General features: G+C 36.8%; 1 protein-coding gene across 1 annotated transcript in view; it reads right to left on the reverse strand.

The window, feature by feature from the left end:
• Positions 1–2,647: 2,647 nt before the first annotated feature.
• The window catches only part of LOC126455677 (putative gustatory receptor 28b), a 102,277-nt gene continuing 78,819 nt past the window's right edge, over positions 2,648–26,105 (reverse strand). Inside the window, exon 4 of the mRNA XM_050091444.1 lies at positions 2,648–2,834. Within this exon, the coding sequence (XP_049947401.1) occupies positions 2,745–2,834 (90 nt within the window). The 3' untranslated portion in view covers positions 2,648–2,744. The remainder of the gene's footprint in view (positions 2,835–26,105) is intronic.

Below are 26,105 nucleotides of genomic sequence, written 5' to 3' on the forward strand. Positions count from 1 at the left end.
CTGAACATTAGAGAAGCAGGTGATTAAGAAAGAAAGGAAGAATCATCTAATGCCAATTAACTTTTTACAAAAAAACCACTCATATGATATAGAATAAGAAGTTTTGCATTCTGTTGAGAAAAGTAGAAAGATGACCCTACTTGAAGTACTGGATAACAACAAACAAATGATGTGGAATGCCAGTTTAGTATTAAATGACCAATCTCATTTCCTCTGTGTAAAATTTTTAATTTAACTTTTTCTCAGTTGTTAAATGCCACTTCACATAAATTCCTTTTCTAGTTAGTGTAATGATTTCTGCATAAAAAGTAATACTTTTTGTATCTTCTGTACAAATAAAAAAAAGGTCATGTGGCTAGGCCTCCTGTTAGGTAGACTGGTTGCCTGGTGCAAGTTTTTTTAGGTGACTCCACTTTGGCAGCTTGCATGTTGATGGCGAAGATATGATGATGAAGACAACACAACACCCAGTCCCTGAGTGGAGAAAATCTCCGACCCGGCTGAGTATTGAACCCGGACCCCTTTGCAAAGCATTCTACCGCATGGACCACTGAGCTACCGAGGCACTCTGCACAAATAATATCTAAGGAAGTCATATGTCGTTTTATCTGTGTTTGTGAAATTCACATGTCACCATACAATGGTGTAAGAAAGTAAAAGCCAGCCTGAGAGCAAATAAATTAATTTTGTAGAACACTAGGAAATTTTTCCTGCTTAGTATTCAGTTGATTGCTTAGAATCTTAGTTCCTCCATAATACAGCCCTAAAGAACATACCACATTTCAGTACATTTCAGCATCTAGCAAATGCATTTTCCAATGCTTACCAAACATTTTTACTTACTAAACTTTACATGAGGGTACATCAATGTTCCAGCAAAAATTTATTGGTAGGATTGAAATTCTTCGACTACATAGTATTATGAAATTTTAAATATCATGTTCTTATGTTACATAAACAGTCCACTGAAAAACTTTCACCTTTATAATCAGTTCTAAATTATTGTCTGTAAAATAAGAATATGGAAAACACAGACTTTGAAGCAACTTTATTTATGTATATTTACTAGATAACTGTTGTCCTAAATTAAAATTCAAAAAGGGAAAATATTTACTAATAACAAACATACAGTATAAATGTTCAGTAATGTGCAGGTAGCCCAGCATCTGCTTATACCATTGGTGTCTGCTGCACGCAGAATGTTCCCAGTCAGATAGTTGAATTTATATCTAGCCATAATTTGGTGTTTGCCACTCATGCACATAGGCAGATGCTTAGTTTACATAATCACATTGAAGACTGCACAGTACCTGCAGTTCACTTGGCAAGTGGCATGGCAGCTTCATTGTGTTGTTCTACTTATGGATAGAAAATGCCTGTGACTGGATGGCAGTAGAAGTTGGATGGCAAGTTCATGCAGTGGATCTGGCATAAAGGTCATCTGCAAGGGAATGACTGACAAATTAAAAGAATATGAGTAGTGTAGGGACACATTATTATTTTGCACACATTTAATGGGTCTTAAAATGCCACTTTTGAGATGGAGTGCAGATTTTGGTACATCATATCTCGTATTAGAGCATGTTGCATGCTGTTTGTCAATGGCTTGTTCGTTCTGGTACCAAGCTTTGACAACAATGACAATATACCAACTGGACCTTGAAAAGCTCAACCACATCCTGCAGCTTTGACTTTTACGTACAAACAGAAGGTTGTGACATGAATACTACATTACCCAAAATTTTATCCTTGTTCACCAATGTAGTAGTCTATCACTGATATGGCCTGTTTAATATCGTAGTCCAACCTCAAGTAATCCCAATTCTGCATCCCATGGGTCATTTTCCTGTGGAAAAGCCTTGAGTAAAATCTGTCCCTTAAACTTTTCCAGCACTTTTAGCTTCAGTTACAGACTTTTTCTGTTTGGTCCAAGAAAATGTATGTGTGAGAGCAGCTATGTTGTGTACCAACTGTGCTACAATTGTTTAGTGTTTTATGTAGGTATCACAAGTGAACAGTTGGCTACATGCATGACTGGCATCACCAAATTAGGATAAATTACAAATTTGGCCACTCAGTTGTTAAACATGCTGCACACCACAACACCATTGATGTCAACAGCTGCTCCAAGGCCTGTGCATCTTGGATTTCCTCCCCTCTCCTAGTACCATCCCCTTTGACTTTTGAAGACGCAAACTACTGTTCCAGCACATACCCTATTATTGTCAAGCCCCTGGCCTGAATCTTTATTTGTCCCCCTCCTCAGCCGCCTGCTCCTTACTTCTTTCCCCTTGCCCTTTTCTCTCCTCTTATTTTCCACACCAATCCTTCCCAGTCCTAGCACTATACTCCCTCCAACCCCTTCCCCCCACCAAAACCATCTGCCTCTCCCTCTCCCAGTCATTTGTCTCTTCTTCTCCTGTCTTCCAACACCGCTGTTCCCATCTATATCCCTCCTCCCTTGTCAACCCATTTTAATTGTCCAATCCTTTCCTTCGCCACTAAACCCAGACAATCACTCTAACAGTTAGTATTAATAATAAAGCAAACTTTGTTGTGATAAGTGTGAACTTATCAAAAGGGTCATATCTTATATATCTGATTTAGATGCCTTTCATTATTAGCCACTTCGCATTAATATATCAGGCATGAGTAAATAAATAAGTGCTATTAACATGCCACATAAATTGCTAGTACAAAAAAGGTGGCATTTATTTCAAGATTTATTTACATTTTGTAGATGTTTAATTGGCTGGATTGTTTGGTGTACTCCCTGTATCTGAGTTCTGGAACTGAATTAGAATTACTAAATATGTGGTAACAGCTCCAGCAATCTGAAACAAATAGTTAAAAATTAATGAAAGATTTCTGTGTTTTGTCAGAAATGTTTGGAAAAATAAATGAGAAAATAGTTTCTTCCAATACCTGAGAAATGGACTGAAAGTGCTAACTAGTATAATCATTAGTAATATTAGATGTAATAAAAAATAAAATATAATAAAGTAAAATTTTAAAAATCATAAATTTCATTCTTTTCCAGCAAAATGGCAATATGCTAGTTTTATAGTTATAAGATCACAAGTTGTTGTTGTTGTAATCTTCACTCCAAAGACAAGTTTGATTATGCAGTTCCCCACATTTGTTTATTCTATGGAAGTCAGTTCATTATCTCTACATACCAATTGCAAACTACAGAAATTTGAATGAGCTAACTGTGTTCAAGCCTTGACCGTTCTCTACAAATTTGTATTCCCCACAATTCTCTCCATTACTGTGTCAATTATTTTCTCGATAGCAGAATGTGTCCTGTTAGCCTGTCCCTACTTTTAGTCAAGTTGTACCATAAATTTCTTTTCTCCTTGATGATATTCAGTTCCTCTACATTGGTCATCCGATCTACCTGTCTAATATCCAGCACTTTTCTGTGCCACCACATTTTTAAACTTTCTGTTCCCTGATTGTTTATACAGTTTATCATCTTCCATATTACACTGCACTCCACACAAACATTTCCAGAAAATACTTCCTAACACTTAAATTTGTATTCAGTGTTAACAGATTTCTTTTGTTCGGATAAGCTTTTCTTACTATTTTTAGTCTGAATTTTATATCATCTCTATTTCACTGTCATCAGTTACTTTAATGCTCAAATAGCAAAATTCTTTTAATTCTGTTAATATCTCACTTCCTAATCTAACTCCCTCATCACCTGAATTACTTCAATCAAACACCATCACATTTATTGTTGTATGTCTTATAAATTCACTTCAAGACACTAGCCATTCCATTTAACCAATCTTCCAGATCCTTTGCTGTCTGTGACAGAATTAGTGCTTTGTTTGCAAACATTATATTTCTTTCTTCTTCCTGAATATTACTTTTTTCCTATTTTTCTCCTTAATTTCCAATACTGCTCCCATATCTCTCCCTAATTTCCATCACTGCTTGTTATTTGTACAGATTGATGAGAGAGGCAAGATGGCGACGATTGAGAAGTTTAGTAAATTTGTGCCTCCAGCTATTTCGAATTTCCAAATGTTATGCGGCGTCAATAGCAAGAAGATGATCAACAAAAGTGCTCCACAAAGTTTCAAGTCTAGTGCCACGCAAAAAACTCGCAGTGGAAAATCATCCAGATCAAAATGTAAGTGTGTAACATGTGAAGTCCATCCTGACAAAGCAAAACTAGTTGAAACTATTAATTCGTTGCAAGAAATTGTGCCCAGATCCTGGCAGAAAACAAAGTGTTAGCTGATAGACTCAAATGTCTTAAAAATGATCATAGAAAACTAAAAGCCGCCAAGCAGGGCGTAAGTGAATTCGACAGAAATAAAGTGTACACAGTGACCGAAGATTCCGTCGCCATCTCAAGTTTTCCAACACATTCTGGGTGTACCGGTAACGCTAACCATAGCGCAATCATTTCGTCGTCCTTAGTAATACATTCTCCTGCCGTGGTCAAGAAAACGGTAGGCCTATCTACAAAAGATCAAATCGTGCACCATCTGAAAGAAAAGCCTGTTATTAAGCAAAATGTGGAACCTTGCCAGCCAAAACCGTCACTCGTAAACAGAAGCAAGGTAAATTCAACATTCAAGACGACAGTTAATTTAACTAACACCACAAATGCAGCAAGAAGAATAAACGTATGTTTAATGGGTGATAGTCATCTTAGAGGCCTTGCACACGAAATAAAAAGCGTAAACAGTGAAGTAAATGCCTCAGGTTTTATTAAACCTGGCGCTCGTCTTGACCAAGTGCTTTCAACTGTAAACAATATCTCTCGAAAGACAATGAATGAAGACTTCATTGTAATATGTGGTGGTGCAAATGACGTCGCACACAACGATGGTTTGCATGCTGTTAATGCACTAAAATCTGCGCTAAACCATCTAAATGACTCAAACGTCATTGTTCTCGATATTCCACACAGGTATGACTTGCCTCAATTCTCGTGTGTAAACAGGGCAGTAGCATATACAAACAGTGAATATGCAGAAATTTGCAACCGTTACGCAAATGTACAAATGGTCAACGTGCAACATTTTAGTAGAGATCTTTACACCACTCACGGCCTTCACCTCAATCGGCGCGGAAAAAGTCACTTAGCGTCCATTATTTGTGAAATCGTCATAAATGCTAGGAACAACGTATACTCAAAACACACACATTCGAAGAATGAGTGCTCCACAACACAAGAAGACTGCAGGAATGAGTATAGACAGACGACATTGGACAAATGGCTGCTGAAAACACCAGGTAAAGCTGATTCTTCCCAGGCTCCCAGTACATGGAAACAGACCAACTTGAATAAATGGATAGTGAAAAATACCAAACCCACTCTGTCAACTGATATTTCTTTTTTAGGGATAAATGTATAATTGGTTCTGGCAGGGTGACACGTCCATCAAGCATTCAACAATCCAAACTCACTTTCAAATTAATTCAGCAGAACTTTCAAAGTCTTCGCAATAAGCACAATGAGTTGGATACCATTGCAGCAATTGACAACCCTGATGTTTTAGTTATAAGTGAACACTGGTACACAGATGAGCTAATTAGTGTATGTAAGCCACTTTCCATGAACTTTTGCTCTGCCTTCAGTAGAAAAGAGAAACGTGGTGGTGGGGTAGCTATCTTTGCAATCAGTGGTAGTAATTATAGTGTAATAGATGTAAGTGCTTTCAGCATTGAGGGTGTAACAGAACTAGCAGCAATTAATTACAAGTGGGGGAAAGAGAACTTAATTATTATAGGCCTATACAGACCTCCATCTGGTAGCCTAGATAGTTTCTTCGATGTTCTTAATGACCTGCTTGTTGACATTGACAGTAAACACTGCAATAAAAATGGCTGGGTTAACGTAATACTAACTGGAGATATAAACATTGACTTGCTGTCCAATGACTCTGTATCTAAAAAACTAATGCTAATATTAGCTCAATTTAACTTAACATTTCTGATAAACGGGCCCACTAGAGAGTTCAATAATGTAAAATCATGCATTGACAACATTATAACTAACATGTCCCACTTTACATGCAGTGCATCAGTTCTGAAGCTTGCCATTTCTGACCACCACGCAGTACAGGTATTGATAGAAGCTGAAAATCTTGATGTCAATAGAAAAGAGAAACAATATGTGACAAAAAGAATGACCAATGATGACAATGTTAAAGATTTCAACAGTTTGCTAAAAAGCTTACAATGGGGTGAAAAAAACAGCATTACTTTCAGTGAATTTTCATCAGATTTTTATTATTGCTTCAATGTCTCATGTCCAGAAATGACCTTTACAGTAAATGACTGCAAAAAGATACAAAAAAATAACTGGATAAATCATGAAGTAAAAACAGCAAGAGAGAAACTTAGACTTTTCCAGTATGCAATGATAAATAATAACAATAATAATAGACTAAAGGTAGAATTTAAGAACTATCAGGATTACTATAAAGATCTTCTGCTAGAAACTAAAAGTAAATATGTAGCCACAAGGTTAAGAAACTCTACTAACACAGGTTTAGCTGTTTGGAATTGAATTGAATTGAATTGTATTTGATCCTGTAAGATTACATTGTGTACAGTAAATGTACGTGTAATATAGGACATGTCAAAGTATTAAAATTCTTTATCAATTATTTTTCTACACCTTTAGCTTACATTTTTACATCACTGATAATGAGTAACAATATATACAAATTTAATGGCATAAGTATTCTGCAACACTGTAAAACTCTTTTTCAATGAGATAGTCTTTAAGTTTCTTTGTAAATTCATTGTGAAGTACACTATCTTGCAGGGTTTTGGGCAGACTTCTTAGTAGTCTGATACCAGAGTACTGGGGTCCTTTTTCTAGCATTGCCAGTCGGTGGGGTATGCTCCGTACTTCATTCTTCTTTCTTATATTGTGGGTGTGTACACTAGCATTTGTAATCCAGTCCTCACTACCTTTTGTGATGTACATTATTGTTTTGTATATATACAACGATGAAAAAGTTAAGATACCTAAATTCTTGAAACAGTTTCTTCATGTTTCAGAGGTCTTTCTTCTTAAAATGGTCCTAATTGCTTTTTTTTGTAATGTGAACACTCGTTTTGTCTCTTGTTTGTTTGAGTTTCCCCACACCGTCACTCCATACTGTAAGTATGGTTCGAAAAGTCCATGATACACTGTACACAGAAGGTTCTTGTCTGAATACTGTGATAGCTGCATCATTAAGAATATGACAGAGCTCAGTTTCTTACAGACATTATTAATATGTTTTTTCCATTTCAGTTCATTATCCACAAGAATACCTAAGAATCTAGCAGATTCTACTTCTTCCAGCCTTGTTCCGTCAACCTCTAAATCCATGTCTACAGCCTTTTCCTTGTTTTTAAACACTGCATACATAGTCTTTTTTAGATTTATAACCAGTTCATTTTCCAACAGCCATTGAGCTGTGACATTTGCAGATATGTATGCTCTTCTCTCAAGCTGTTCCATATTTTGGTCACTATTTAGTATTGTCATGTCATCAGCATACAATATTTTCTTTTCTTCCTCCTCAACACCTATATCATTAACAAATACATTAAATAACAATGGCCCCATTACCGAACCCTGCGGCACTCCATATTTTATGGATTTGGTTTCTGATTGGTACGAGTTTCCTAATGATACATACTGCTTGCGGTTGCACAAGTATGATTTTATCCGTTCACCTGGTTGCCCCCGAATGCCATAGTTGCTTAATTTTTGTATCAGCATTTCATGGTCAATGGTGTCAAATGCCTTTGAAAGATCCAGAAACATTGCAGAGACAACCTTTTTCTCATCTAAGGACTGTAAAATGTATTCTGTTAGACTGACAATTGCTGATTCTGTAGATTTACCCTTTCTGAAACCATGTTGTGAGGTCATGAGAATGTTATGTTTGTCCAAATAGTTAACTAATCTGGTATACATAAGCATTTCTAGGAAAGTAATAAATAGCTTTAGGGATTGTAAGGACAGATCAACAAGTGATTTTACTATAAACCATAAAGGGCATATCGTGAAATGTGAATGTCAGATTGCAAATGTTTTTAATGAGTACTTTTCTTCTGTTGGAAAATCTGTCAATGACCATTTTAAGAATGTTCAGAATAGATATAGGGGCATTCCAATCAAACAAAGCATATACTTGGCCCCAACCAATAACAAGGAAGTCAAGTATGAAAAACAAGTCAACATCAGTAGCAGCAGCACAATTAATAGACAAAATAATAACGGCCATAGAGAACAAGGAGTATGTAACTGGAGTGTTCCTTGATCTAGAAAAAGCTTTTGGTTGTGTCAACATCACCATATTACTTGACAAGCTGTAGAACCTGGGTATCAGAGGAACTGGCTATGAGCTAATAAAATCATATATGAGCAATAGAAACAATTTGTCTTGCTTAAAACAAACAGTGGGTCTTACAAATCTAAAATTACAGACATCAAATATGGAGTGCCTCAAGGTTCTGTCTTGGGACCCCTTCTTTTCTTGATTTATGTCAATGATATACAGTACTGTTCTCCTAACTGTACAAAAATTTTGTGTGCAGATGACAGACAATTAGTGTGTAAACACAAAGACTATGAGAGTCTGGAGGTACAGTGCAACAGTGTAACTAATGAAATAGTCAAGTATTTTAATGAAAGCCATCTAAATGTAAGTGCTTCAAAGACTGCAATGATGGAATTTAAGACAAGGAAACAAATAGAATTTGACATGAAATTATCCATAGGAAATGCCATTGTGAAAAAGGAAAAATGGACAAAGTTCTTGGGAATTACAATCCAGGACAGCCTCAAATGGGACATGCATATTGATTACTTAGCATGTAAGCTGTCGAAGAATGTGTGTTGCTATAAATATGATTAGCAAATATTGTAAGGACATGGGTGTACTAAAAACTGCTTATCATGCCCTATTCTCATCAAACTTAAACTATGCTGTAGAAATATGGGGTGCAACAACTCAAGCCAACCTAAGTACATTATTAATACTACAGAAAAAAGTTACCAGAATTATTTGTGGTGTCAAACCTCGAGAATCATGCCGGAACTTGTTCCCAAAATTAGGTGTGCTTACCATTATAGGTGTGTACATATTGAAAGTTATATTGCTTGTGAAAACAATTAATCCAAATTTCAACGGTGACCTGCACCAATATGATACAAGGCAAAAATTCAGATACCATGTAAATAGCCACAGAACAGCTTTATATGAAAAAAATGCACTTCATGCTGGCCTGAAGCTAGCCAATGCCCTACTGAAAAGTCTCACAGCCCTTCCTGCTAACAAATTAAAAGATCAGCTAAAAAGAATTCTGATTGAAAACCCTTTTTGTCCCTAGACGAGTATTATATCTGTATGAAAAGTGTTTCATAAGTATGTCAAGCTCATAGTTTTAAGTAACCTACAACTAATATAATGTTGATAAAAACAATATTTGTAATATCGTGATTGTATACTACCAGACGTAAAATCCATCAAAATGTAAAATTTATTAATACAAACAAATCTTTTAGTTTGTAATTTATAAACTGACGTATTCAGAAGAATAATCTGTATGATGTCCTGAAACTGTATTATTTCTAGGGATTGTATTTGATTATTCGATGTTGAATAAATATTATTATTATTATTATTATTAAAAGTGGGTATAGGCTACAGTCCTTTCTCACTCCTTCCTCAACTGCTACTTCCTTTTCATGACCTTCAACTCTTTTAACCATAGTCTGGTTTCTTTACAAATTGTACATAATCTTTCAGGCCATGTATTTTTTCCCTGATATCTTCAGAATTTCAAAGACTGTTTCCAATCAACAGTATAAAAATCCTTTTCTAAATCTGCAGTTGCTATAAATGTTGGTCTGTCCTACTCAACATATACTCTTGCCTTGCACATGTCTACATTTTCTCTACTTCTTTATATAGTTTTCATTAGTATTTTTCAATCATTTGTTATTAAATTAATGGCTTGCTAGTACTTGCACCTGTGTTAGAAGACATTTAACCTGTCTCACATATTCTGCTACTAGATGGAGTCGTTTAGTCACATTTGATTGTGTAAAGGATCTTAATAATTCGGAGATGTTGTCTACTCCTGTGTTGCTTTGACTCTGACCTGTCAATTCTGCATTAAATTCTTATTGCAGCATTTCCTAACCAATATATTACAAACAGAGACCAAATTGTTCCTGTAAGTGTGTTAAAATGTGATCTCTACATCTGTATATTACCATTACATAATCTGTCTGGCCTGCACGGGGTAGCCGTGTAGTCCGAGGCGCCTTGCCATGGTTCATGTGCTCCCCCCATTGGAGGTTCGAGTTCTCCCTTGGGCATGGGTGTGTGTGTTGTCCTTAGCGTAAGTTAGTTTAAGTTAGATTAAGTAGTGTGTAAGCCTAGGGACCAATGACCTCAGCAATTTGGTCCCATTGGAACATGCCACAAAAAAAAAAAAAAAAAAAAATCTGTCTGGAAGGTTGAGTATCTCCACATGTCTTACATGTACACGTGTCAACAAAGGCCAAAAATGGTCGACCTGTGGAAAAAAATTAGTTTCACAGTAGTAGGAGGGAGTGTCATGGATAACATAACCTGACCACTTTAAAACCACAGCTTCCAATAAAAATGTTTCCCAGTTCAAAAATAAACAACAGTAAATTTCACTTGACAAAGGTCATATTCATTTTTTTCCCTAGAACTAATAGTTTCCATGTTGCAGGGGATGGAAAAATTGTCAATCAAAAACATTGTTTTAACAGCATCAGATTAATGTTGTCTCTAAATGAAGTGGGCTAAAAGCAAATAGAAGTGGTGCAGTGTAATAAGTCCAGGAGAGTCATGTTGAGAGAGAAATTGTGTCCTGGAACTGTAACAAGTTGTGTAAGTGGTCTGGAGGCGGAGATGTGTGGGGCAGAATCATGAGGGAAGGAAGGTCACCGATTTGTGTTCATGCACTTCCTCATTCATATGTTTACAAACTGAAGACTTAGTAGATTATTGCCAGTCCATCTATGTCACTACATCACAAGAAACAACTATGGGATATTTACCGACCCTCCATAGCCCGCCTTATGACTCGCAGGCCTTGCAGTGCGGTGCCCAGGAGGGTGTTTATTTTCTACAAGATGTGTCAGTACTACATTAACTTCAGGTATGAGTTACTAATAATACCAACACAAGAAACATATATGGACAGAAGCTATGTAAATCTCTAGGCACTGTTCTCCTCTGCTGCAGGGGAAATTGATTCTTAGTCAACCTGCACCACAGCTGTAGTGTTCTTCTGGGAAAGGCAACCTCACCACAAGTGCTCAGTTTTCAGTTTACAGCTTGACTATACCGTGCCAGCATTTCCCATCCATTTCTCTTATGAGAGTAAACAAAATAACTTAACTGACCTATATTTATATAGTCAAGTTATTTCAATTTATTAACTGAGTACATATTTGAAATTGTTAAGTGAACTACTATGCAAAAAAGCTCAACAGCTGGAGCTTTCATCTGTCTACCACACTGAAAAGTCTGTGTCACATGTAACATGCTGTCAATATGTATTAGTCAATGTTGATTTCATAGTCCCTACTATCACTGTCTGGAATAGTTTCCACAGCACAAGGGGGTGCCAAACGCATCAGCTCTCCCAACACCTGTAGAGGCCCTGAGGCTCAAATTGCCTCCTCTGCAATAGAAGTAGGTCACCGAAGTGTTACTTTCAAGTCAGTCAATCCATTACAGCAAATTAATGTTCTAACCTTGAACATGATCAGTCCCATTCTATCAGACATTTTCACACTCATCTTGGAAGATGTGTGGTAAATGGCTTCACTTATGTTAGTGCAGCCCACTCTACAAGTGGCATAATTCCTGAGTTTAAAAGATTTATGCAGTCTACCAGTAACACCATTAACAATGAGAAGTGCAGTAATTTTCTGGTCATTCATTAAATCAGCACTAAGTGACTACAGCACAATTATGTGGCTTTGCAATATGACGTCACAGACACCTTTCCCACCAACACTACATAGGTCATTGACAACATTACACACATTAAACACTTCTCAGCCTTTGTTTACAGGAACATATTTTTTTATGTAGAAGCTCACTTAATGCTGCAAATAAGTATGCATTCAATAAACCGAAACTAATTCCACTCAATAAACACTTGCTCAGTTAGTTTATCTCGTCTGTTCAGGTTAGAGAATTGGATAAGAAATTTTGGGGAGGAATAGTCTGTCTGTGAACTAAAAATCCAGCAGTGGTGATGGTGGAGGAAGTCGTATTTTCCATAACAACAATACACCTGCCATACAGAATGCCTAAGAATCAATTTCCCCTCTAGCAGTGTTGAACAGTGTGCTGAGATTTATGTAGATTCTATCCATAGGCATCATTTGTGTTAGTATTATTAGCATTTCATATCTGCATTCCACATAGTTTTAACACACACTGTTGAAAATAAACAGCTCCCAGCTATGTCTTTACACTGCTTCACCATTGATTAATAAGGACATGCTGTGTAGGGTTGGTATAACTTTGTGAAACACATCATAGCTGCTTCTTGTGACATAGGGGGGTAGATAGAGTAGTGACTCATCTGCTTCATCTTCCATTGGTAGACCTATGAAGGAGGGAAGTGTATGAACACAATCTGACAACCTACCTTCCCTTGTGCTTTCACCCATCCCTACTTTTCATTAGTGTCCTGGAACTCTATTTATACCTTAATACAGTTCTACTGCATTTACACATGATACATACATTTTGAAATGACATATTGTTTTATTGAAACCAAAAAAGGGCCCAAAATAACCAACATAAGTCATTTAATATGATACAAAAGCAATAATTAGCATAACAATTGATTTTTGGCATATAAGATGTTCTTTACAATAAATACTCGGGATGTCGGCTGTCATTCATCAACAGTACCTGTAGTTGAGGGACAATGTTGTGAACAGCACTGTACATCATTTCACTAGGTATGGTGGCAAATTGCCATAGGATGCATCACTAATGAAGTCAGACAATTGCAGTGCACTTGCAATTTCAGGTAACCCCACAACCAATAATTACAAGGAATTGTGGTCTGCAGAACTGGGAGGTCAAGCATGATGAAAGTGGTGGCTCAGCACGAACCTCACCAAACAATGTGTGCAAGAGATCTTTCGCCCTTGTAGCAATATGGAATGGAGCACCATCTGGCATAATAGTTGTACCTTCCAGCAGATGTTTATCAGCCAGGCTAGGGATGATATGATTCTGTAACATAATGGCTTGCTCCCATGCCACAGACAGTTTGAAAACAGGCAGTCTACATTTCCTTGAAGAAAAAGGATCTGATCATGACTGATGTGGTAAATCCACACCACACTGTGACATCGACATCATGCAATGGGCTTTCCACAACAGTTCTAGGATTAATGGCAGCCAAATTCTGCAGTTGTGAGCATTGACAGACTCTTAGAGTACACTGTGTAGCACCATATGTTGGCCAGTTTTTGCACCAATTTTTGATTTCAGTAAAACTCCATGTCATTTCAGGCATGTTGACAAGTTTTAGCCCCAATACCTACATTTTTCTGTGAATTAGTGAATTTTCAAATGTTAATGGGCTTTTGGGTTACCATGTAGTTTAATTTTGTACTGTGAAACATTTTCAATAGAAGCCGCAGTTTTCAAAGTATTAAAGGAAATTATAAAAAAGTGATTCTTAAATGCCCCCTGTCCCAATGCTTACACCCTATCGGTAAGGATTTTATAGTATGTTGTTCATGATATTCTCTCCCAGCGCTGCACAAAAATTTTGTGTGTACATGAATTTTTTCCCATATTTTCCTACAACGACTGGACTACTTACAGCCATCATTCTACAATGTGGTAGAGCTGCATGTCATTGGGAAGTTTGACAGCTGAGCAAGGCCATGTTGGCTAGTTTTAGGAGGACAGATCAGCTAATCATTTAAGCTACTGTCATTGCAACTACTGAAATGGCTGCTGCCTTCTTCATGACTCATCCCACTGGTATCCCTCCAATGTGATAACTTCTGCAGTATTTCTATCTACATTTTTGACTCATACAGAGCTCACTATGCAGCAATATCCTAAGTTCGTGAAGTGGGAACGCATACTTTTTATGGGAAATTAATCAACAAGCATGTGATGTATGAAGCATGGAAATAGACATTTCAAACTAATAAAAATAATCTCTTGATTAAACATTAAAATTTTAGACAATCGCTAGTATTATACGTTGCCAAAAATGAACATTTATTTTTTCCAAAGACCTCAGATAAATTACTAAGTATGGTAAAACAATAATGGAAATTCCTGGATGGAGTAATACATGAAGTAAGGGAAAGGCAACCATTCACCTATAGCGGATTGATGTGTGGAGCATAGTAACGGGTAACAGAAAACAGCATTCACACTAGCTTTTAAATACTAGCTCTTGAACTACCTTTCTTTCCAGCAACAGTTCGCACAATCACAGACACAACCGCACAGACACTGTGGTGTAATAAAAACAAAGAAATAAATATTATTAAATATGCGTATAAATACACTTTTTAAATTGATATAACAAGATTGTGTAATTAGAAGTGTTCTGTGCTTATATGAATTTTTAGACTATCAGACTTCATTTCTTACTCTCCAATTGCAGCTGCAGGCAGCAAACTCTAAGTACACTGGCGCTTGTTGTAATTAAGAAAATCCTCCTTACTAAGTTCCACTTCACTTGAATAAAAAATACTTAACACTGGTATCAAATTTCTTTCTTATTTCAAACATGTTTGATACAAAATACACGTAGCCCATCATCCTCCGCACGGCACTACTTAACAAAACTACTACATACAAGAGAGTGTGTAAAACCAAAACCATGCACAAAAAATTGACTGAATGTTTTTTTTTTTTTTTTTTCATTTGTCTGCGCCCTACTGTGCATTCATAATTCATGTATTTGCCAGTGCTTATGATTGATCAGCACTTTTTTTTTAAATAAATACATTGTCATGGTATGGAGATGTACATTGGTTTTTGCTTGTACATGTTTACATTTGCTGATACGGGTCTATACACTTTATTTGTCGGCTTCTCTTTTAATTAATGGAATGGAAATGTCAGCTTATCCTATGTATGTTAAATTTCTACAAGAAATTAAAAGATTATTTACATAATATGATAGTCCATTACATATTTGAATTTAGTGCGCTAACAATAATGTTCAGTTTCCTTCATTTTCACTGCTGGGTTTCGCTCTGGCCAATTTGGCAGCTAAGAGCTAGATGCTACCGGTCAACATGCTAGATGCTACCATTGCACATGCATGCACTCGCTTTCTTAGTGTTGATTTCACACTGAGTGTCACACTTTCACCAGAGTGTCACATATTGAAGAATTGCCGTGGTGTTTGTCTTCATTCTGGGTGCAGTGGGTGTGAGCTCATTGTTTAAAATCTGACTTGGTGGCAGAAGATTTCCATTTTTATAGCCCGGGCATCATTATTACCCATTGTACTTGCATTTCCAGCAGATAGAACCCCGACCAATAGCATCCATCAATGAGGTAAGTACCTGCTCGAACAACTATAGTTCACTTGTTAAAGTGTCAAGCATTGTGAGCCACAATACTCAAAAATTATTTCATTGCACAAGCATGTTCATGTCACCACACTTAACCATCCACATGCTGCAAGACACATATAGCTGTCCAAAACATAGTATAAATTGCTTGTCATTAAGTTCATTTTTTTCATATGGAGCTTGGATTCCAATAAAAATTCATCCAAGTATTGAGTTCCAACAATCTACATAACATGATAGCTTATACCTATGGCTGACATTCCATCCATCGGGTGGTACAGGAAAGCAGCACACTGATAGATAACGTTTCCATAGACCAAGATAAATTTAATCAAATAAAAACTTTTCCTGTTACGAATGGTCTGTCAGATCATGATGCATAGCTAGTTACCATATATGATATAGCTCCATACAGTAATGCAAAACAGTCCTCCAAAATAGTGTGTTCCATTAATGATTTAACACTTCAAAATTTTAGGGACAGCTTGCAACAGTTAGACTGGGATGAGGTGTACAGGAAACATGATGCTAATTTAAAATTTAACCTATTTCATGATACCTTTGTGAGTATATTTGAAAACAGTTTCCCTAAGAAAACAGTGAAATATAATTGTAAGAAACCATGTAAAAAGCCATGGCTTACTAAAGGGATAAAAATATCTTGTAAACAGAAAAGGGAAATGTATCTTATAGTTAGGAGGAGTGATGATCCAGAAACAATGAAACATTATAAAAACTACTGCACTGCATTAAGAGAAATGATTGAAAAGTCCAGAAGAATGTGCATTATGTCTGAGATTAGCACATCTGATAATAAAATTAAAACAATTTGGAATATTGTGAAAAGGGAAACAGGGAACCGAGAGCACAGGAAGACTGTATTTCTATCAAACACAATGAAAAGTTTGTCAACAAGAAGTCAGAAGTAGAAAACATTTTTAATAATAATTTTTTTAAGTGTTGTAGAGAAAATAGGTTCCAGCAATTCATTAGAAAATGCAGAGCAGTATATAGAAGAGGCAGTACCTATGCAATTTGATAAAATTGAAATTCAACCCACCTCTCCTACCGAAATTAGGAAAATAATAAATTCACTCAAAAGTAAAAGCTCACATGGAATTGATGGCATTTCCAACAGAGTACTAAAAGCTTGTTCCCAACAAATAAGTAGGATTCTCAGCCACATATGGAGTAGCTCACTGAAACGGGGAATTTTTCCAGATAGACTGAAATATGCTATTGTTAAACCATTGCATAAAAAAGGGGATAGATCTGATGCTAACAACTACAGCCAAATCTCACTTCTGACAACTTTATCCAGAATTATAGAAAAAGTAATGTATTCAAGAGTTGTTGTTGTTGTTGTGGTCTTCAGTCCTGAGACTGGTTTGATGCAGCTCTCCATGCTACTCTATCCTGTGCAAGCTTTTTCATCTCCCAGTACCTACTGCAACCTACATCCTTCTGAATCTGCTTAGTGTATTCATCTCTTGGTCTCCCTCTACGATTTTTACCCTCCACGCTGCCCTCCAATACTAAATTGGTGATCCCTTGATGCCTCAGAACATGTCCTACCAACCGATCCCTTCTTCTGGTCAAGTTGTGCCACAAACTTCTCTTCTCCCCAATCCTATTCAATACTTCCTCATTAGTTATGTGATCTACCCATCTAATCTTTAGCATTTTTCTGTAGCACCACATTTCGAAAGCTTCTATTCTCTTCTTGTCCAAACTATTTATCGTCCATGTTTCACTTCCATACATGGCTACACTCCATACGAATACTTTCAGAAATGACTTCCTGACACTTAAATCAATACTGGATGTTAACAAATTTCTCTTCTTCAGAAACGCTTTCCTTGCCATTGCCAGCCTACATTTTATATCCTCTCTACTTCGACCATCATCAGTTATTTTGCTCCCCAAATAGCAAAACTCCTTTACTACTTTAAGTGCCTCATTTCCTAATCTAATTCCCTCAGCATCACCCGACTTAATTAGACTACATTCCATTATCCTTGTTTTGCTTTTGTTGATGTTCATCTTATATCCTCCTTTCAAGACACTGTCCATTCCGTTCAACTGCTCTTCCAAGTCCTTTGCTGTCTCTGACAGAATTACAATGTCATCAGCGAACCTCAAAGTTTTTATTTCTTCTCCATGAATTTTAATACCTACTCCGAATTTTTCTTTTGTTTCCTTTACTGCTTGCTCAATATACAGATTGAACAACATCGGGGAGAGGCTACAACCCTGTCTTACTCCCTTCCCAACCACTGCTTCCCTTTCATGCCCCTCGACTCTTATAACTGCCATCTGGTTTCTGTACAAATTGTAAATAGCCTTTCGCTCCCTGTATTTTACCCCTGCCACCTTTAGAATTTGAAAGAGAGTATTCCAGTCAACATTGTCAAAAGCTTTCTCTAAGTCTACAAATGCTAGAAACGTAGGTTTGCCTTTCCTTAATCTTTCTTCTAAGATAAGTCGTAAGGTCAGTATTGCCTCACGTGTTCCAGTGTTTCTACGGAATCCAAACTGATCTTCCCCGAGGTTGGCTTCTACTAGTTTTTCCATTCGTCTGTAAAGAATTCGTGTTAGTATTTTGCAGCTGTGACTTATTAAGCTGATAGTTCGGTAATTTTCACATCTGTCAACACCTGCTTTCTTTGGGATTGGAATTATTATATTCTTCTTGAAGTCTGAGGGTATTTCGCCTGTTTCATACATCTTGCTCACCAGATGGTAGAGTTTTGTCAGGACTGGCTCTCCCACGGCCGTCAGTAGTTCCAATGGAATATTGTCTACTCCGGGGGCCTTGTTTCGACTCAGGTCTTTCAGTGCTCTGTCAAACTCTTCACGCAGTATCATATCTCCCATTTCATCTTCATCTACATCCTCTTCCATTTCCATAATATTGTCCTCAAGTACATCGCCCTTGTATAGACCCTCTATATACTCCTTCCACCTTTCTGCTTTCCCTTCTTTGCTTAGAACTGGGTTTCCATCTGAGCTCTTGATATTCATACAAGTCGTTCTCTTATCTCCAAAGGTCTCTTTAATTTTCCTGTAGGCGGTATCTATCTTACCCCTAGTGAGATAGGCCTCTACATCCTTACATTTGTCCTCTAGCCATCCCTGCTTAGCCATTTTGCACTTCCTGTCGATCTCATTTTTGAGACGTTTGTATTCCTTTTTGCCTGTTTCACTTACTGCATTTTTATATTTTCTCCTTTCATCAATTAAATTCAATATTTCTTCTGTTACCCAAGGATTTCTACTAGCCCTCGTCTTTTTACCTACTTGATCCTCTGCTGCCTTCACTACTTCATCCCTCAAAGCTACCCATTCTTCTTCTACTGTATTTAATTCCCCCATTCCTGTCAATTGCTCCCTTATGCTCTCCCTGAATCTCTGTACAACCTCTGGTTCTTTTAGTTTATCCAGGTCCCATCTCCTTAAATTCCCACCTTTTTGCAGTTTCTTCAGTTTTAATCTACAGGTCATAACCAATAGATTGTGGTCAGAGTCCACATCTGCCCCTGGAAATGTCTTACAATTTAAAACCTGGTTCCTAAATCTCTGTCTTACCATTATATAATCTATCTGATACCTTTTAGTATCTCCAGGGTTCTTCCATGTATACAACCTTCTTTCATGATTCTTAAACCAAGTGTTAGCTATGATTATGTTGTGCTCTGTGCAAAATTCTACCAGGCGGCTTCCTCTTTCATTTCTGTCCCCCAATCCATATTCACCTACTATGTTTCCTTCTCTCCCTTTTCCTACACTCGAATTCCAGTCACCCATGACTATTAAATTTTCGTCTCCCTTCACAATCTGAATAATTTCTTTTATTTCATCATACATTTCTTCAATTTCTTCGTCATCTGCAGAGCTAGTTGGCATATAAACTTGTACTACTGTAGTAGGTGTGGGCTTCGTATCTATCTTGGCCACAATAATGCGTTCACTATGCTGTTTGTAGTAGCTTACCCGCATTCCTATTTTCCTATTCATTATTAAACCTACTCCTGCATTACCCCTATTTGATTTTGTGTTTATAACCCTGTAGTCACCTGACCAGAAGTCTTGTTCCTCCTGCCACCGAACTTCACTAATTCCCACTATATCTAACTTCAACCTATCCATTTCCCTTTTTAAATTTTCTAACCTACCTGCCCGATTAAGGGATCTGACATTCCACGCTCCGATCCGTAGAACGCCAGTTTTCTTTCTCCTGATAACGACATCCTCTTGAGTAGTCCCCGCCCGGAGATCCGAATGGGGGACTATTTTACCTCCGGAATATTTTACCCAAGAGGACGCCATCATCATGTAATCATACAGTAAAGCTGCATGCCCTCGGGAAAAATTACGGCTGTAGTTTCCCCTTGCTTTCAGCCGTTCGCAGTACCAGCACAGCAAGGCCGTTTTGGTTATTGTTACAAGGCCAGATCAGTCAATCATCCAGACTGTTGCCCTTGCAACTACTGAAAAGGCTGCTGCCCCTCTTCAGGAACCACACGTTTGTCTGGCCTCTCAACAGATACCCCTCCGTTGTGGTTGCACCTACGGTACGGCTATCTGTATCGCTGAGGCACGCAAGCCTCCCCACCAACGGCAAGGTCCATGGTTCATGGGGGGGATTCAAGAGTAGCATCACATATTTGTAAAAATGAAGTACTAAGAAAATGTCAATTCGGTTTTCAGAAAGGCTTTTCAACAGAAAATGCTGTATATACTTTCACTGATCAAATATTAAATGCAATGAATAACCGAACATCACTCATTGGGACATTTTGTGATCTCTCAAAGGCTTTTGATTGTGTGAATCGTGAAATTCTTCTAGATAAGCTTAAGTATTGTGGTATGAATGGGGCAGTGCACAAATGGTTTAAATCATGCTTAACTGGAAGAATGCAGAAGGTCGAAATTAACAGTACAGATAGTGTACAAAATCCAGCAGAGTCCTCTAACTGGGGAGGTATCAAGAATGATGTCCCACAGGGGTCAGTCTTGGGTCCCTTATCGTTCTTAATATATATCGACTTGCCACTATATTCATGAAGATGCAAAGTTAGTTCTGTTTGCTGATGATAAAAGTGTAGTAATCACACACAAGAAGCAAGAATCAGCTGGGGAAATCGCAAATAATGTCTTTCAGAAAATTATTAAGTGATTCTCTGCAAATGGACTCTCACTAAATTTTGAGGAAACACAGTTTATACAATTCTGTACAGTAAATGGCATAACACCATTGATAAATATAGACTATGAACAGAAGTCTGTTGCTAAGGCAGAATACTCAAAATTTCTGGGTGTGTGCATTGATGAGAAATTGAATTGGAAGAAACACGTCGATGATCTGCTGAAACGTCAGGTTCAATTACTTATGACAAAGGGTTATTGCAAATTTTGGTGTTAAACATATCAGTAAATTAGCCTACTATGCCTATTTTCATTCATTGCTTTCATATGGCATCATATTTTGGGGCAATTCATCATTAAGAGAGAAAGTATTAATTGCATAAAAGCATCTAATCAGAATAATTGCTGGAGCTCACCCAAGATCACCTTGCAGATATTTATTTAAGGAACTCTGGATATTCACAGTACCTTTGTAATACATATATTCACTTATGAAATCTGTCATTAATAACCCATCCCAATTAAAAAATAACAGTGAAGTGCATAGCTGCAACACTAGAAGAAAGGATGATATTAACTATTCTGGATTAAATCTCACTTTGGCACAGAAAGGGGTGAATTATGCTGCCACAAAAATATTCGGTCATTTGCCAAATAGTATTAAAAGTCTGACAGATAGCCAACTAACATTTAAAAGCAAATTAAAAGAATTTCTGAATGACAACTCCTTCTATGCAATAGATAAATTCTTAGATATGAAGTAGTAACTGCAAAAAAATTAATTAATCAATTAATTATTTTGTGTAAAGAAATCTTATGTTAAAGTGACACGTTCCACATAATTATGAAATGTCATAGTCATGATCTATGGAACAAGGATTAATGTATTGTATTGTATTGTATGTATGTCGCTTATACTATGAACATAAATTCCTAAAGTTTTAAAATGTCATAAAATTTTCATTAACTGTCTTCTGTTACAACAGTTTGTTAGTTAGTTTCAACTTCTCTTCATTCCCATCACATGTACAAATTAACTACATGTCACATTATGACACAATACAAGAATATGATACATTTATGCTTTATTTTATAGATAGGCTTTTATCACATGTGGGAGCTCATTTCTTTGTTAGGCAGAGGAGGGAGAAAAAGATTGAAAATAGGACTAAAACACTGCGCATTGCTGGTAACTACACTTGGCGCTGCCTCCTTGCTTGGGAGGGAAGAAAGGTAATACTCATCTACTGGCTCAAGGATTTATAGGGAAATGTTACTCATACAATGATGGACTAGTTGCCAAGGAACTTCTGTCTCATTGAAATAATGTGTACTGCCTAATCATTCATGTAGCATCATGTTGTTTCTTCGTGTATTAGTGCTGTTTACTTCAATTCACATGTAGCTTAGTGTGAAACATGACATTTTAACCATTGTAGATTTACTTTTCTTGAATACCTGGAAATGTCATTATTCAAGTTTTAAGTGACATGATAAAATTAATTGGTTTTTGTAAAAATCACATGCTTAAATGTTTTTGTGTACTGTGCAGAAAATAGATACTAATAACTGTCACGGAGATGCACTGTGACGATGCATATTTCACTTTTCATTTGCCTTATGACCTTTGTATAATTATCCTTCTAACTAAATTGTTTACTCGAGGTGGAGCCTGTTTCTTCATTTGATACCTGCTGCTCTCAGCATAATTCTCTTCTTCCCCGTGATGACGCACTGGTCACTGAAAGAAAAAACTTAGAACTAATTGAATTTAGTAGCTTGGTGGCCACTGATACATTTGGTCATTGCATATGTCTGCAGATATTTCCATACTTTGTTTAAATGCATAGACATTCATTTATTGTTACCCATTATGGTAACTCTGCAGAGAAAATTATTTGACATTTCTCACAGTATTTTATCATTGGTCCTTAGCTTACACACCTCGGATAGTTGTTCATAATGCTTCCTTTTGCCTGTGAATACATTGTATATAGCTCAGTATTTAATTCAGTCTCTCTGTACATATATCAATAGGTTCCTTGGTTCTTAGATTTCCTATTTGGTTGCGCCTTCTGTCAGCCTGTCATGCATTCCCACAGGTCAATGCCTCCTCTCCTACTACTGGTATTGTTTAGTGCAGACAGCTGACCCATATGCTAATTTTGTTTATCCTTTTGCTTCGCATGAAGTGGTGTATTACTACTCATTGTTGTTAATTTTATGTCTACGTGTACAAATCGAAAGAATTACTGATGCCTGTACACATTACTTTATCTTAAAATACACTCCAGAAGAAAAATTACACTTAGAGTCCTGCACACTATGTACAATTACCTTGTGACAGAAAGAAAAAAACGCTTCCTAGCTTCATCATTCTATAATAGCTTTTATGTCTTTGTGGGAGTGGAGACCCTTGTCTCTTCCTGTTTTCTCATAAACTCACCTGTACGTCCCAGGGTACGGTATCTTGGAAATTACACATGTTCTGGATAGAGTAATTGCCACTTCTTATTCAGTTTGCCAATTTTTATCGATTTAAGATGCGTCCGTAAGAGGACTCATTGCCCTTCAGAAAACTGTGTAACCTGTTTCAGTTTCTTATTATAAATTTTCTTTCTATACTCAGCCCTGTTTTCTAGTGTAACCAAGGCTCGTTTGATTTTGTCTTGTAGTGTCATTTCTGTAATGGGTACATTTTGGTTGGCGCGACTCCACTTTCTTGATTGTTTTGTCCGGAACATCAATTCATTAGGTGTGAAACCTGTTGAAGAATGTGGAGTCTTATTGACAACTTGCATGAAGGGAGTTATGTACTCTACTCATCAGGTAGGTTTGTGATGGGTGTGCGTCCTAATAAACTGGTCAAATTCTTTAAAGACTCGTTCTACTGGGCTTGCTTATCAGTGAAAAAGGCTTACTAATGTGTGCGATATGCCCTGTGGGGTCACAAATTGTTTCCACATTTGCCCAACAAAATATGAAGCATTATCAGTTAGTAGTACCTTTGGTTTACCTACTCCCCTCCAATAGTCTCCCTCAGTTCTTTTTCTGATATTTGTGGCTGTTGCATTTTTAATGGCATACATTTTGATATGTTTTGAGAAAGTTTCATATAGTGTGACTACATATCGTACTCCTTCTTTACTTCTTGGATATGGACCAGCTATGTCGAGGGATACTATGTCTAGAGGGTTTTATGTGAGTATTGGGTGTAGCTCAGGATATTTTGACATATTGCACACCTTGTTAGTACCGTAGAACTCGTCTTGTCAAATTTGGAAAATAACAAAGTATTGCCATTTTTTCAGTACATTTGCCTACTCCATAATGTCCCCATACTTCATGTGTGCATCTTACAAATTCATTGACATAATCTTCAGGAATATACACATACTATTCATCAGATTTTTCATGTTTCCTATTAAACAAAATGCCCTTGTATTCCTGATACCATATACTTACCTTTCCACCTTCATCGTGCTTAAGGTTTTGCATGACTTTACTCCATCTGTGATCTTGCTGTTGTATGATTTTCATTTGCTTACAAAACTTATGGCAGTCAGACAGTTGTATGCATTAATAATGATTTGATTTCTGCATCATGCTCTGTTAATTCACCAAATTCCTCTAAATCTTGTGGTAACCTGGACAAGGCAATCTGTACTAACATTTTGACTTCCTTATATATAAATGATTTCGAAATTGAATTCTTGTAAATATAGACACCACCCAGCTAATCTACGGTACAGTAGTTTACATGTTAAAATAAATGACAGTTACTGAGGGTCGCAGTAAACTTTGGTATTCTTGCCTCACAAAAAAACATTCAAACTTTTTAAATTCCCATATTACCGCTAAACATTCCAATTCTGACACAGAGTAATATCTTTCTGCTTCTGATAACATGCAACTAGCAAAACTGATTACCTTGCCTTCCTCTCTCATCTGGAACAAGCATGCCTTGAGATGAGGCATCTGTGCTTATACAAAAATCCTTGGACATGTCAGGGTGGCTAAGAATGTTTACATTGACTAATGCCTGCTTAATGTTATTAAAGTCCTCTTGGCACTTATCATCCCATAATCAAAGCCTATTTTTTCGTAACAAGTTAAGCAATGCATCACTGTTCATTAGTTGCTGTGGTACGGATTTATGAAGAAAGGATGCTAGTCCTAAAATAGCTTTTAGTTGTATTTTATTCCTTGGAAGTGGACAATTGCAAATGGCATCAAATTTTTTTTTGATCAGGTACTATACCTTGTTCTGACCCATGTCCTAAAAATTTGACTTGCTCCTTTCCAAAACCAGACTTTTTTAAATTGGTTGCTACTCCATAATCTGCAAATCGTTGAAGCACCTGTTCATTGAGCCTGATATGTTCTAACCAAGTGGGTGTGGCTATTAGCATGTTGTCCACATAAACAGTGACTTTGCTAAGCAATTCTGGTACCAAAAGCTTGTCCAAGGCAGATACAAATGCTCGTGCGCTAATGTTCAGTCTAAAAGGTAGAACACGGAATTCGTAACTTCTGCCACCACAAACAAATGCCGTATATTTTTGACTTTCTTCATGGACCTTTATTTGGCAGTAGGACATCTTGAGATCAGGTATATTGAAATATTTTGTATTGTAAAACTTTAGAAGCTGTTCCTCCAAGTTGTCTGATCTTACACATACACTATAATCTTACTGATACTTCTAGCATTGAGAACTAATCTTACAAAACTGTCTTGTTTACTTACTGGTAATATTGGACTAAAACAGGGTGAAAATGAAGATTTTATAATTCGCCATTTAATCACATAATTGATCTCTTTCCTTAATGCCTCTTGTTTTGCTCACGGAATAGGATATGACATTACACAAAATGTCTCATGTGGATAGACTTCAAATTTATATTCATAGTCCTTGATTACGCCTGGCTCCTTACTAAAAACATTTGCATACTTATACAATAAGTTAGAAAGTTCTTGTCGTTTCATATCATTTAGTACCTGTGATTCACTTAGTTTCTGCTCTACCATTTCGTAACTAACCTCAGTGTTTGCTTCTTGTTCAGTATCAGATTTGTTTGTGAAATGTACAGTGGGAGAGGAATATTGTACTATTACTTTAGACTCTGGTTTGTTCCTGTTACTTTCATCACGTGTTTTGTCTACATCAATAGAAAATATATAATCCTTTACATAAAAGTGGCATTTACCATTACCTATGTCAATCAGTGTTTTGTATGTTCTCACGTGTCCATGCAAATAAGACAATTAACTATAAGTTTGTCAGTTATAAGAAAGTTGCACTGCACGGTAAAATGTTCAATTTGTAATGGAATAAGTGCCTGATGCTTA

This window comes from Schistocerca serialis, chromosome 2 (genome assembly GCF_023864345.2).
Source record: "Schistocerca serialis cubense isolate TAMUIC-IGC-003099 chromosome 2, iqSchSeri2.2, whole genome shotgun sequence".
NCBI lineage: Eukaryota > Metazoa > Arthropoda > Insecta > Orthoptera > Acrididae > Schistocerca > Schistocerca serialis.